The sequence below is a fragment of the Trichechus manatus genome, unplaced genomic scaffold, assembly GCF_000243295.1.
Source record: "Trichechus manatus latirostris isolate Lorelei unplaced genomic scaffold, TriManLat1.0 scaffold00044, whole genome shotgun sequence".
NCBI lineage: Eukaryota > Metazoa > Chordata > Mammalia > Sirenia > Trichechidae > Trichechus > Trichechus manatus.
The window spans coordinates 5,639,301-5,652,572 of record NW_004443980.1 but is presented as its reverse complement, the minus strand read 5'-3'; the positions used below and the strand labels follow the sequence as shown (position 1 = coordinate 5,652,572).

General features: G+C 34.5%; 2 protein-coding genes across 4 annotated transcripts in view; one reads left to right on the top strand and one right to left on the bottom strand.

Moving 5' to 3' along the window:
• RB1 (RB transcriptional corepressor 1) overlaps positions 1–13,272 on the top strand; it is a 190,729-nt gene that overhangs the window by 121,139 nt on the left and 56,318 nt on the right. The gene's annotated exons all lie outside the window — the stretch shown is intronic.
• On the bottom strand, positions 7,872–12,112 carry LPAR6 (lysophosphatidic acid receptor 6). The gene has a single exon (XM_023731572.1). It carries the CDS (start codon positions 10,618–10,620, stop codon positions 9,583–9,585), a length of 1,038 nt encoding a protein of 345 aa, XP_023587340.1. The 5' UTR covers positions 10,621–12,112; the 3' UTR covers positions 7,872–9,582.

Genomic DNA, 13,272 nt, shown 5'->3' with positions numbered 1-13,272 from the left:
CATCTCTGATTTCTTCTATTACCCAGTGATGTGTAAGCAGGGTATTTTCAGTTTCTATGTAACTGATTTTTTTTTCCTCACTCTTTCTGTTGTTGATTTCTACCTTGAAGACGTTGTGGTCAGAGAAGCTACTTTGTATTATCTCAACATTTTGGATCTTGTTAAGGATTGCTCTGTGGCCTAAGATGTGGTCTGTTCTGGAGAACGTTCTATGTGCATTGGAAAAGAATGTGTACTTTGCAGCTGTTGGATGGAGTGTTCTATGTATGTCTATGAGATCAAGTTGGCTGATTGTGCCCTTTAGGTCTTCCGTATCTTTGCTGAGTTTCTTTTTATTTGTTCTGTCCTTTACCGAGAGTGGTGTGTTGAAGACTCCTATTGTTATTGTGGAATTGTCAGTTTCTCTTTTCAGTGCTGTTAAGAGTTTGTTTTGTGTATTTTGGAGCCCTGTCATTGGGTGCGTAGATGTTTATTATGATTATGTCTTCATGATAGATCATCCCCTTATCCATTATCTAGTGTCCCTCTTTGTCTTTTATGGTAGATTTTGTTTTAAAGTCTATTTTATCTGAGATTAGTATTGCCACTCCTGTTCTTTTCTGGTAGTTGCTGCATATATTTTTTTCCAACCTTTGATTTTTAATAAATTCACATCTTTGTTTCTGAGGTGTGTCTCTTGTAGACAGCATATTGATGGATCCTGTTTTTTTATCCATTCTGTCACTCTCTATCTCTTTATGGGTGCATTGAGGCCATCTACATTCAGTGTAATTATTGATAGGTGTGTGTTTATTTCTGTCATTTTGTAGTGCTTTTTTTTGTGGTGCTGACGTTTTCTTTGTTCCTCTTAGTCTCCTGTGTTGAATTCCTTTTGTTCGTGGATTTTTTTTTTTCTTTTCTATTGTTTTTGTAAGTTTTTTTTTTTACTCAGACTTTATGTTTTTCCTCTTTATTTTTATGAGTAGGTTTGTTAACTTTCTTTGTGGTTACTGTGAAATTTACCCTTATCTTTCTAAGTTTGAAGCAGTCTAGTATTACTTGATATCGCCTTGCCTTCCTCTCCATTAGAAGGTTCTACACCTACACCATTTATTCCCTCTTTTATTGTTCTGATGTTGTTGTCATGTACACATTAACTGCTCTGATTCCCTGTGTTATCTGCATATTGCAGGTTGTTAGTGAGTCTTCCTCCAATCCTGATATCCTGTTCTTCTTCATATAGTGCGGCTTCTAGGATTATTTGCTCAGCATACAGATTGAATAAGTATGGTGAAAGGATACAACCCTGACACACACCTTTCCTAATTTTAAACCTTGCAATATCTCTTTGTTCTGTTAGAACAACTGCCTCTTGACCTATGTACAGGTTCCTTATGAGCACAATTAGGTGCTCTGCAATTCTCATTCTTCTCAGTGTTATCCCTAATTTGTTACAATGCACACAGTCGAATGCCTTTGCATAGTCAGGTAAACATCTTTCTGGTATTCTCTCCTTTCAGCCAAGATCCATCTGGCATCAGCAATGATATCCCTCATTTCACATCTTCTTCTGAATCCAGTTTGAATTTCTGGCAGTTCACGGCTGATGTAGTTACTGCTGCAACCACTTTTGAATGATTCTTAGCAAAATTTTACTTATTTGTGATATTAATGATATTGTTTGATAATTTCCACATTCTGTTGGATTATCTCTCTTTGGAATGGGCACGAATATGGATCTCTTCCAGTCAGTTGGCCAGATAGCTTCTTCCAAATTTCTTGGCATAGATAAGTGAGCGCTTCTAGCATTGCATTGATTGTTGAAACATCTCAACTGATATTCTGCCAGTTCCTGAAGGCTTGTTTTTCGCCAGTGCCTTCAGTGCAGCTTGGACTTCTTTCTTCAGTACCATAGGTTCTTGATTATATGCTACCTCCTGAATTGGTTGAACATCGACCAGTTCTTTTTGCTACAATATCTCTGTATTTTCCTTCTGCCATCTTTGGAAGCTTTCTGTGTTGTTTGTTCAACATTTTGCACATGAAATCCTTTAATTTTGCAACTTAAGGCTTGAATTTTTTTCTTCAGTTCTTTCAGCTTGAGAAATGCCGAGTGTGTTCTTCCCTTTTTGTTTTCTAACTCCAGGGTTTTGCATATTTCACTATAATACTTTACTTTTTCTTCTTCAGCTGCCCTTTAAAGTCTTCTGTTCAGCTCTTTTACTTAATCATTTCTTCCTTTGGGTTTAGCAGTTTAAAAGTGTTAGTTAGTAATTAGTAAGTAGTGTTAGCTACTCTACTTTCAAGAGCGAGTTTCAGTCTTAGGTGCTTAGGTGACCGTAAGTTCTTGATTCAGATCTGTTTTTGGTTTTAAACCTAAAAACTTTTTATGTCTAAACCGTTGTTCAAGTGACTTCTAGTGTTTGAACCCTATGTATTTTCTCTGCAGTTATCCCCTTCTTTAATCACGAGAGCAATCTGACACACCTGATAAATTGCTAGCGTTCACTGGAGGGGAGAGATACTCATGACTTGTCCATTCATGCCCCCTCCTTTTAGCCCCCTCTGTAGTACACACATTATCCATTCTGTTTGTTCATGAATTGGTACAAGGGAGTAAAGAAAGTAAGGGATGTCAAAAAATAAAAATAGAAAGGGAATGTCCTTTAGCGTGCTCATAGAACCTTGGTTTATGAAGCAGTGCATTTAAAAGCTCATCACTGGTTTATTTCTTTGGAATCTTTCCTTATCATCATTCAGACTGACATCAAAATTTCCCTCACTTAATATGTATGACATTTTGGTATAGAAATAATAACAGATCATATGTTTGTGTGTGTGTGCTGTTCAGGCAGTGTTAAAACTGCTTAAGTGTGTTAGCTCATTTAATTCTAACAACTCTATGAAACAGACACTATCATTTTCACCATTTTCCAGATGAGGAAACTGAGGCACAGAGAAATTGAGAGTTTCCCTTGGCCACAAAACAAATTGGTGGCAGAGCCAGAATTTTAACTTTGGGCTGTCTGGCTCCACAAGCCGTGTTCCTAACCTCTGTGCTGCCTCTCAGTGTATTAGTTTAGTATTTGGCATATGCATTGTCATGGTTTCTTTCTCTACTTGTGTTTTATCTGTGTTTGTATCTTTCTCTTTGTGAGTGTTACTGTGCTGTAATAGAAGGAGTCTGGGTTTTGGAGCCACCAGATCTCATTTAATCTTCCCAGATCCCTGAAAGGTAAACTTTGCTAGCCCCTATTTTATAGATAAGGAAACCTGGGGTTCAGAGATGTCACGTAATTTGCTTTGGTCTGATTCTGAGCAAATTATAGCTCTGTATTTCAGATTTACTTACCTGTAAAAAACAGGAATAATCATACTTTTCAGAGTTGTTGTGAGGAATAAATGAGCATTTATGAGAAGGGTAAATTTTAGAAATGTCACAGTTGCTGCTTCCTTTCACTTCATCCCTTCTCCTCTACTATACAGTGACTTGTTAAGAACAAAAAGCTGAGAACACAGTTAAACTGTATTGGACCTGTTTTTCCTGGCTTACTATCTGTATGTAGAATTCTTCTCTTCTCCCGTGCCCCTCTTTTCTTCCTCAAAATGGAAAAAGTTCAGGGAAAAAAGGCCTCACTGAACTCCAGCATTGTTAAATGTGGGCAGTGTTCGCTGTTCTGCTGCAGCTGGAATTTTTGTTATGTTGCTTCAGTTATGAATCTTGCCAGTAATTACCCTGAGGGCAGTGTTAGTTCATTATTCAAGTGCAAACAAGAAGGGAGATAGCAATTTTCAAAGAAGAGCTAGGAAATATTCTTCTGTACTTAATCTGCAGGAATGGAAGCACTTGTACGCTTGTTCAGAGAATCTTAATACAAGGTCACGATGTTAGAGAATTACTTGAATATAGTCTTAGAATTTTGAATTTCTAAACCTGAGTAGAATTTCGAATTTCTAGACCTGAGTCATATCCCAACTGCAATAGTGAGGAAGGACTCTGCAATTCTGGATTCTCAAGAAACACAGTAGAATTGTTTTTTGAGATATCTATCCTAATTAACATAGTTTCTGAATTCTCCCAGCAAAACAAGAGGGTATTATCAATTAACAAGTTCAGTAAAATTTTAGAACCATTCGAGAGCAGTTGTTCTTAAATCAGCTAAGTTCATGTACCCTTAATTGTAAAATAGGTCCAACTTTTTTTGCCTCTGTCTTTCCCAAGTATTTATGAAGTGTTTTTAAAATTGTCACTTTCACAACCCAGTCTGTTTCAAAATGCATGTTTGAGGCCCTTGCATGTGTGGTTTTATTAATTTACTTACTGGTTTTTAATATTTTTGTCAGAAATGGCCAAATATCAGAAGTATTTTTAGTGTCTTCCTGTAAGATTTAGAACTTGATGAGGAAATATAGAATAGGAAACAGCTGGATTTGGTTTCTTTTTCCTCCACCCTTTCAAAAAACTGTTTTTATTCTTCTTGTTAAGTTTCAGTGTTTCTTCCTTCCATCAAAATATAACAAAGAATTTCTCTTTGGGATTTTGATTTTACTCTTTAAGAATTCTTCAGAGGATAACCTAAATCTGGTTTGCTATCTTTTACTTAAATCCATTTCCTTTTTGGAGTTATATCTAGTTATTTTTATCATTTTACTTACCCTTTCCATATTTTAATATAATTTGTCTGAAAGTTTTTCCTTTATATATTAACTAATGCTAGTTTTTGTAGCTTAAGTTGTCTTTGCAGAATGGGAGCATTAGTTAAATCATTCAGATTTTTAAACATTAAAATGGGATAGATGGAGAAGTGAAATGACTTGTCCTTTACTAATACATGGGTCATAAACAAAAATGAAGATAAGGTTCCCCAGTCCAATGCTGAACTCTCTATTTATTCTTGTAAATGTAAACTTTTGCATTTTCTTTCTAATAGAAATATTGGACACTTAATACCATGGGCTTTTGGGTCAGAATCTAATGTAGTAGAACCCACATACTTAAACAGTATCTTCTCAAAATAAACTTTAACACAGTTAAGTTCCAAAAGAAGAATAAATGATTTGGGTGGATGGAGAAGGATGAGATTGTCATGATAATGCAAAAATTATATCCCTGACTTGGATCATTATTTTTCTGGCAACAGCTCTTTAACCTCTTGTAGAAAAACTATTTACACCTGTCCCTTTCTATTTTTAAATACATGTCCATACTTTTTTTTCCTATATAAGATTATATTGAATTATGTGTTTCATCTGAAGTCTTATGACACCACAAAATAAGCATAGCTATTTTTTGCCCAGCAGTTTTAAAATCAGTTATTTTGACCATTAGCGAAAATTACATATGTGACATATGAGCCAAATGATGTAATTTTTTAATGCAGTGTCTTAATAAGTGTTAATTTTTAATTAAACTTCTGTGCATCAAGTACTGTGCATAAAACCCTTTCCCTGAAAAGCCTAAATTTTAGTCCAGTGTGAATATTTTATGCTCATGTAATTAAAATTCTTTATTTTAAAATAAATAATTGTAGTAGTTTATAGGCTTTTATAGCCTTTTAAAATATGAGATAACAATAATTGATAAAATGAATTGGAAAATGATCATTTTTAAAAGAAAAATAAATGGAAGGTTATGTTGTACATTATAATAGAAAGATTTGCATTGTTTTAGTGAAAAAGCCCTTTGCTTGTTATTTTTTAGCAGCAGTAAAATGGTACATGTAGTATAACATTTTCTTGTATAACTTAGCTTGTGTAATTACTTTAAAAATTGAGAAGATTTCTGGTTCAAAATAGCAAACTGACCACATACCTTTATTTCTCCCCAAATCCTACAGAAGCAACAGGAGAAATAAAAGTTACACATTGGGGTGAAACCATAGCAGTACTGAGACAATGAAGTGGGGAGACTATGACATAAAGTGGCGGGGTTGGTTCTTTTTGAGGATAAAAAGTAAATGACGGTATATTGATGGATACAACGAAGTAGAGAAAATCACAACTCAGAAAACTCAGAACACAGGAGGTGCTCTGGTGAAAATGGGAGCTGTAGTCTCCAAGCTCAAAGCAAGCATGTAAAGAGAGGGGCAGTAGTTAGGAGAGTTTTCTAGAGAACTGTCTGGCATTGGTTCTCAAACTTTAGCATGCATCATAATAACCTGGAGGACTTGTTAAAACACGGATTACAGATGCATGACCCAACCCCGTAGTTTCTGGGGTAGGTCCAAGAATTTACATTTTTAACAAATTACCAGGAAATGTTGATGCTGCTGGTCTGGGTGCTACACTTTGAGAACCATGTTTTGATAACCTCTGGTCCATGAAACACCTAGACCAGTCCAAGGCTATGCCAGCCTGTAAGAATCAGGGAAAGTGCACCTCCTTCAATACTGCTGGCACCCCTCTGGACCCAGTAGCCTTAGTCTTGGTGTGCAGAGTGTAGGCTAAGTCTCACACTTTTACACAGTGCATGTACTATACAAGTATGTACCTGGCCCCACCCCCCCAACTTCTGTGTACACACCCACAGAGGGCTAGGCTTCCCTGATGGTGCCTAAGAGGGAAGCAGAGCTAGGATGGAGGTAAATCCAGAGTTTTGTAACAGATTTAAAGAAAAAAATAATAATAATAAAGGTGATTCTACCCAAGAGGAAAATACAGCAAACTGTTGTGTGCAGATGGTTAAGCACTCAACTATTATTCCAGAGGTTGGTGTTTTCAGCAGTTTGCTGCTGTTTCATTTTCTCTTTTATATTCCTCATCTGAGGGGCTAATTTCTTTAAAAAACTAATATCTATTATTAGAATCTCTACTTCAAATTTACATTCAATATTTTTAATTTAGAATATTAAGGTTTGCTGATATTCCTTAATAAAGTAGTATTTTCAGTTTCTTTAATTTTCTGTGGCTATGTTATGAACAGCATGCATATTTTCGTACATTTTTTGGGTGAAGTAGTTACTTGATTGATATTTTCTCAGAAAAGATCATTTCCAAGTTTAGAATCAATCATTAGGATACTGTTGTTAGTTGCCATTGAGTCAATTCCAGCTCATGGTGACCCCATGTGTACAAAGTAGAACTGTGCTCCATAGGATTTTCAAGGCTGTGAACCTTTTGGAAGCATATTGCTAGGCCTTTCTTCTGAGACACCTCTGGGTGGGTTTGAACCACCAACTTTCGTTTAGTAGTCCAGTGCTTAACCATTTGAGCCACCCAGGGACTCCTAGAAAACTGTTTTCCATGCCTGAGAACTGTTCTCATCCTACTCTTGTGCTTTGAAGGGAGTTATGTGGGAAGTAAGGTTAGTTAAATCATCTACTTAGTGGGCACAGTGTCATTGAGGGAAGGGCTTGGTACAGTCACTTTAATGTGATAAAAAATGAAGTCCTCAGAGTTCTGATATTAATGTGGGTTTTCTGAGTAAAAAGGAAAGAGAAAACCCTTGTAATGTATAATATACCTTTAAAGTACAACACTAACAATAGAAAATAACTTTTAAATTTTGTTCTGGTATTCTTTCTGTCCTTGTAGGTAAGATTCACCCAGGATTTTAAATTCTAAATGAGAAAACTAGTATTTGTTATCTGTTATGTATTACTTTGAAGAATCTTTGCAAAACGTTTGACTCATGTATCTTCCTGTTAACAAAGGGGCAACCAAAACCCCAGCCATCTCAGTAGTAATAACTATGTAAAGTATATGATAACTATTTTCAAGTAACATTCATGCTTTGAGATGGTGCCTTAAGTTTTACTCACAGATCTTTTAGCCCAGGAGAGTTCTGATAAATCTCAAAGGAGAAAAGCTTACAAAACTCCCCACCCCTTTTCCCCAGATCAGTTAAGTTGTTACTTGTTTTTCAACTCAAAAATAGATGTTTCAGTGCTAAATTTTTTTTTTTTTTTTTTCTGAAGTGTGATATCTAAAAAGGGATTTCAGGGTCAACAGAAGAAAACATGTTTACAGTGTTTTCTTATGCTTACTTTTCTTGGGTTATAAAGGACTGCCTAATTTTTTCACTAGTGTGTTTGTTTCAAAGGGTTTACTTTACTTTAGATTTATCTAAAAAGAACTCAGGATCCCTTAAATAAAACCCCCTCACCAGTATTTTATTGAAAATAGATTTACTTGTCTAGTAAATGACTGTGTTTTTTCTGAAATCATATACAGACTCAGAGACAGCAAAACTTAAATTTAAATCTTAAAGCAAAAACTCAGTGACAGCAAAACTCAAATTTAAATCTTAAGCGTATTTGTCCAAAGTTGTATTTAGGACTTGAAAGATTAAGACAGTAAAAATCAGATATTGAATGCTAAATCTAACAAAGTGCTGAAGCATTTAATTACATGTCCTTTTTCTGAAATAGAAAGCATTCTTTTTTAGTTGACTTTGGAGATTAAAAAAAAAGATGGTGGAAGATGTAAAGTTTTAGTGTAGTTGGTAGTTTATATCTGAATTATAGCTTTATGTTTAGTGAAATGAAAATGTAGTTGTGCTAAGTTATTTAGCCGTATGGCTTTGCTGTTTTATGTAAGGAACTATGTCCTTACGTCATAATTTATTTTGACATATGATAACATTTTGTTTATTTGAAGTAACGTATTTCAACTATTCACTATTTGGCTTTGACTTATTAGGAAAGAAAAGCATGTTATATGTCTGTATCTATCTTTCTGTGTTTCTATCTATCTAATAACACTTTCTAAGCAGCAAGTACTGTATTTCACTTGTTTAAAGTGAAATAAACTGTAGTTTTTCTGACCTAAATGCTTAATTTAAGATCCAAGTTCTTTATTGTGACATAAACGTATGTTTAGCATGTATCTCTGGAAGTATTTTATTTTTTAAAAATTTCCTTGACAAAATAGCATTCTATTAGTTTCTTCCCTCTAAATTTTTGTGGCATGTATCATTTTGAAAATGAGTGTTGTTATAGCCAAAAAATGGTTTGAAATCATAATTTACAAGTATGCTATATAGTTAGATAGCCTCTGCTTTTTATAAATTGCCTACAAAGACAAAACTCCAAAATATAAGAGTAATTGCCCAAGATCCTCAAATAGCGTTAGTATGTTATCATTCTACAGAAAACTACATTTTAAGCTATTTTTGGGAAAATACTTAAAAAAATACTGTTTCAAATTACTCTCCGTTTTCATTTGTTATTATAGTTTAAGAAGCATAATTAGTAGTTTTAATTCAAATTTAAGTAGAAATTAAATATATGTTGAATAAAAACATTAAGTACTTAAAGCTTCAAATATGTATAAATCATTTAGTGTACGAAGGAATTCAAAGACAGTAAAGATGGTCACCACATGATTTAAATCAGTCACTTAGATTTTGAACAGCTTAGGGCTGTTTTTAACGAAGAGAAAGGTACAAATGGCTCAGAAAAATAAAATGGAATGTATACAAGATTGAAATATGTTTTAATACTTAACACCTTGAATACAATTTTTCTCTATACTACAAGCTTTAAAATGTCTGTTTTCATCTTCTCTCAGCGGTGGAATAATAGTCCAAGAAAACACTTTTCACAGTTGAAGGAGATTGTAGGTTCTGTTTCAGTGAAGTCCCAGTAGTTTATTTCAAGCAGCTTATATTGTCAACTCATTGTCAGATATCTTGGTTTTTAAGGTCTGTAGGTTGTGTTGAATAAAGCTGTCCGTGCCATGAGCTTCAGAAAATCTAGACTCACTTCTCCTAACTGACCAGTTTTTCATTTTTATTGAATTCTGAATTGTGTCCGATGTAAAGTAGTAAATTATAGGGTCAAAACAACAGTTTGTAACAGCAATGCAGAGAGTGATTGGATACATTGTCCGTACTGCGGCCACGACTAAGCAATTTACAAATGTTTGTGTTCGCATAAGAGAATATAAGATAAGGTTGATATTGTAAGGCACAAAACAGAAACAAAATATGACCAAGTGTACAAAAATCATTTTTAAAACCTTAGTCTTGTTTATTTTGCTTCTACTTAATGTAACAGGTTTATTTAAAGTTCTTAGCACCATACTAGAACAAGTTACATTTAAAATCAGAGGAATAAAAAATCCCACTATTTCAATGAAAATCACAATCCTTGAGAGATATGTTTTCCACGTGGCTTCTGGAAAATTTTCAAAGCAGGCTTTTGAGGTATTGTTACCCTGAGAGTAGGTAGACTGAAAAAAACCCGCTGGAGCGCTTCCTCCAAGCACAGTTAGCCACACGACAATGCAGACAATTTTTGCATTTCGTTTGGTTCTTAGAGTCTTTGACTTAAAGGGGTAGAGGATCGCCAGAAATCGATCTACACTAATGCAAGTTAAGAACAGAATGCTTCCATACATGTTGGTATAAAACAGCATCACTGAAATCTTACAAAGTAAATCTCCAAATGGCCAGTTCCGTGTTGTAAAGTAAAAAATCCTGAAGGGTAGAGTAAAAACGAAAAGCAAGTCTGACATGGCCAAATTAACCATGTAAGTTGTAGTTTCATTTCGAATTTTGAGCGTGCAGATGAAAATGTATATGGCAACACAATTGGATATTAATCCAAGCACAAACACCATACTAAACACACACCCATACAAAGTGTACTTAAAGGAGTCATCATAGGAGCAGTGGGAGCTGTTAGTGCTTACCATCATAAAGGCGCTCCCAGTTTACAGTGGTGACGTCCTTTTGTCAGCTGCAGTCTCCTTTGGCAGAAGATCGTGAACACTTTATAACCTCCGATTATTTGCAAATTCTTTGGCTCTTTGGATGGTTTTATAAATATTTCCTTTTTCTCTGGAATCGCCAAAAGAAACATGAAATTTGTTGCTGTGAAGTTTCCGCTGGGTTCTTTAATGGGAAAACATTCTCCTCTTCTAGTCTCCAGAAAATCTGTGAATCCAGGCGTTGGTTAACTGATGAGAAACTTTTAAAAAATGCAGTCAGTAAAGCCAGCCCATGGGATTAAAGAAGAACTGCGTTCGGAGACAGCAATAAAACAAGTTTTAAGCTTGTGTTTTGTAAACTTGTAGTTTTGTAAGTTTGTATTTCAGTAGTCAAGGCAAATGTTCCAAAATTAAAGTTTCTTTAAGCTCCGGTATGTTTAAGTTGAAGTTATCAATCTTACTTTGCTTTCCAGTGCAAAGTTTCAGAGACTTAAGCATTCCTAATTTGTTCTCATTTGCTTCTTGTTCCTTTTGAGTAAGATTTTCCTTTTTGGTGTTCCTGCAGTGGATCCCAGATGGTGGTGAGCAGAAGTGTCTTTTAAAGGTCCCAACTGAATTCCTAAGCGTGTTCGCGCTTGCTGAACTGAGGCGTTTTCCACAGTTGCCAGCTGTATTGTGTGATTGGCTTTCTCTGAAGTGAAAAAGAAAGGCTTGCTAGATTTGTAATATGACATCACAGGAAGAAGAGGCTGGGCTTGGACAAAGAATGGTTTCAGCCTAGTTTGTTTGCAGTTCCTTTAATCTGATAATGAGTCTGCTGGGAATATACCTAGGAGGCTTGCAAATGGTCACTGTTTAGCTGAGCTGTCTGCCCATTAACTCTTTTTGTGCAGAAATGCCTTCTAGGGTACTGGCCACCTCCCAGGGAGAGTTGTGGTTTTTCTCCTGGCAACAGTTGATGGTTAGGAAAAGAAAAAAATCAGTGTTAAGCCTATTTCCCTCTTTCTCAATTGCTTTTGTGTTTGAGATGACACTGGGTTTTTGTTTTGTTTTTTAATAAATGCACATGAGTGTGTATTTATAAATTGAAATTAGTTTTATCTTAGTATAGCATATTTTTAAAAAACTTTAATGACTGTAAAGGAGAGAGATTTAACCTTTAGATATAAAAAAGATTTGACGGAGGGACCAGTGGTGGTTCTACTACTCTTGGCTTCTGTTTTTCTTAATTAATGCTACTCAGGATTAACTTAATTTAAATGGTGTGATTGTGAGTAGCTGTAATTCTGGATCTCTTTAGTTTCGATAAACAATTTTCTAACATTCTTTCCTCTTTCCTGTGAAATTGAATTAATATTTTAGAGCTCTTTTGATTTTTAAATAATCCCTCCTGACAAAGAACAAATTCAAGAATTTTTATGTTTAATCTGTTATTAATCATACTTTACCCATAGATTTAGGCACAAAATGAAATTATATGTTTTTAAATAAAACTCCCCCCCCCGCCACTGACTTAAATAAGTTTTAGAGAGTTAAAAGTTCTACTACTTGGCTAAAATTTAGGTTCATAATTTTAGTTTCATTCCGCCATACCTTTCCCCACAGCCCTTAATATGACATTAACTATATATTGGAATGTGGTTCAGATTTTGTCTTCATTTAAAAGTTCCTGTGAGTGATTTATCTATATATTTAAAATATACTCATTTTTTTAAAGCTCAAAGAAATAGGAAGAAGAAAGTATATGTAGGGGTGGGATAGCTGAATGTATGTTATTTCCTTAAGGGCTGAAGATATCACAACCTCTGAGACACATTTTTCTTATTTTAAACTATCATTTTACAGAAAAGGCTAGATCTAGTTGTGTTTGACTGTTGTTTCAATTTGGTTTAGTTTTTACTGAAACTCTTCAGATATCAATTAAGGAAATTTAGGGAGTTTAAGGGCAATTTATTTTTCTTTCATAAATTACTTAGCTAATCTAAAAGTAACATGTTACAGCAACATGTTTGAATGCCTTTTTAATTTGGACTGCTCATGCTCAGCAACTTTTGTGTTTGTTGATGAATGTCCCCTGAATTGTAAACTATTTTTTTTTTGCTTAATCATAGGAAATTCATCTGTAAGCAAGTGACACACACACACACAAAAATATGTATTAGTTATAACAAATAAACTTAAAACTTTAAGTTGAAAGGGTTGAATTTCTTTATAATACCATATTTGAACTCAACGGCAATGGGTTTGGGTTTTTTTTTTTTAATCACATTTGGTGTGGAAGAACAGTAGTATGTGTATGATCGTATTAGAAGGGTAGTGGAAACTTTGAGTAGTAAAGAAAACAGGAGTAGCTAATAAACTTTTCTCATTGGAGAAAAATTTTCTGTTACAGATATTTTAAAGAAGACAAAATTTTAGCAATCTTCTTTCAAATGGATAATGTCCTGTTTAGCCATCAACACAAATCATCATTAAATAATGAAATGTAAGCAGTTAGATGCCCTGACTTTGTCTACTTTTACTTTTATTTTGAGCATGGCATCTTTTCAGTTGAAGAATTAAAATGTATTAATTCTACATTTCAAATACTCTTCCGTATGTTGATGTTGTTATTCACTTGAAAAGATTTTTTTTCTTTTT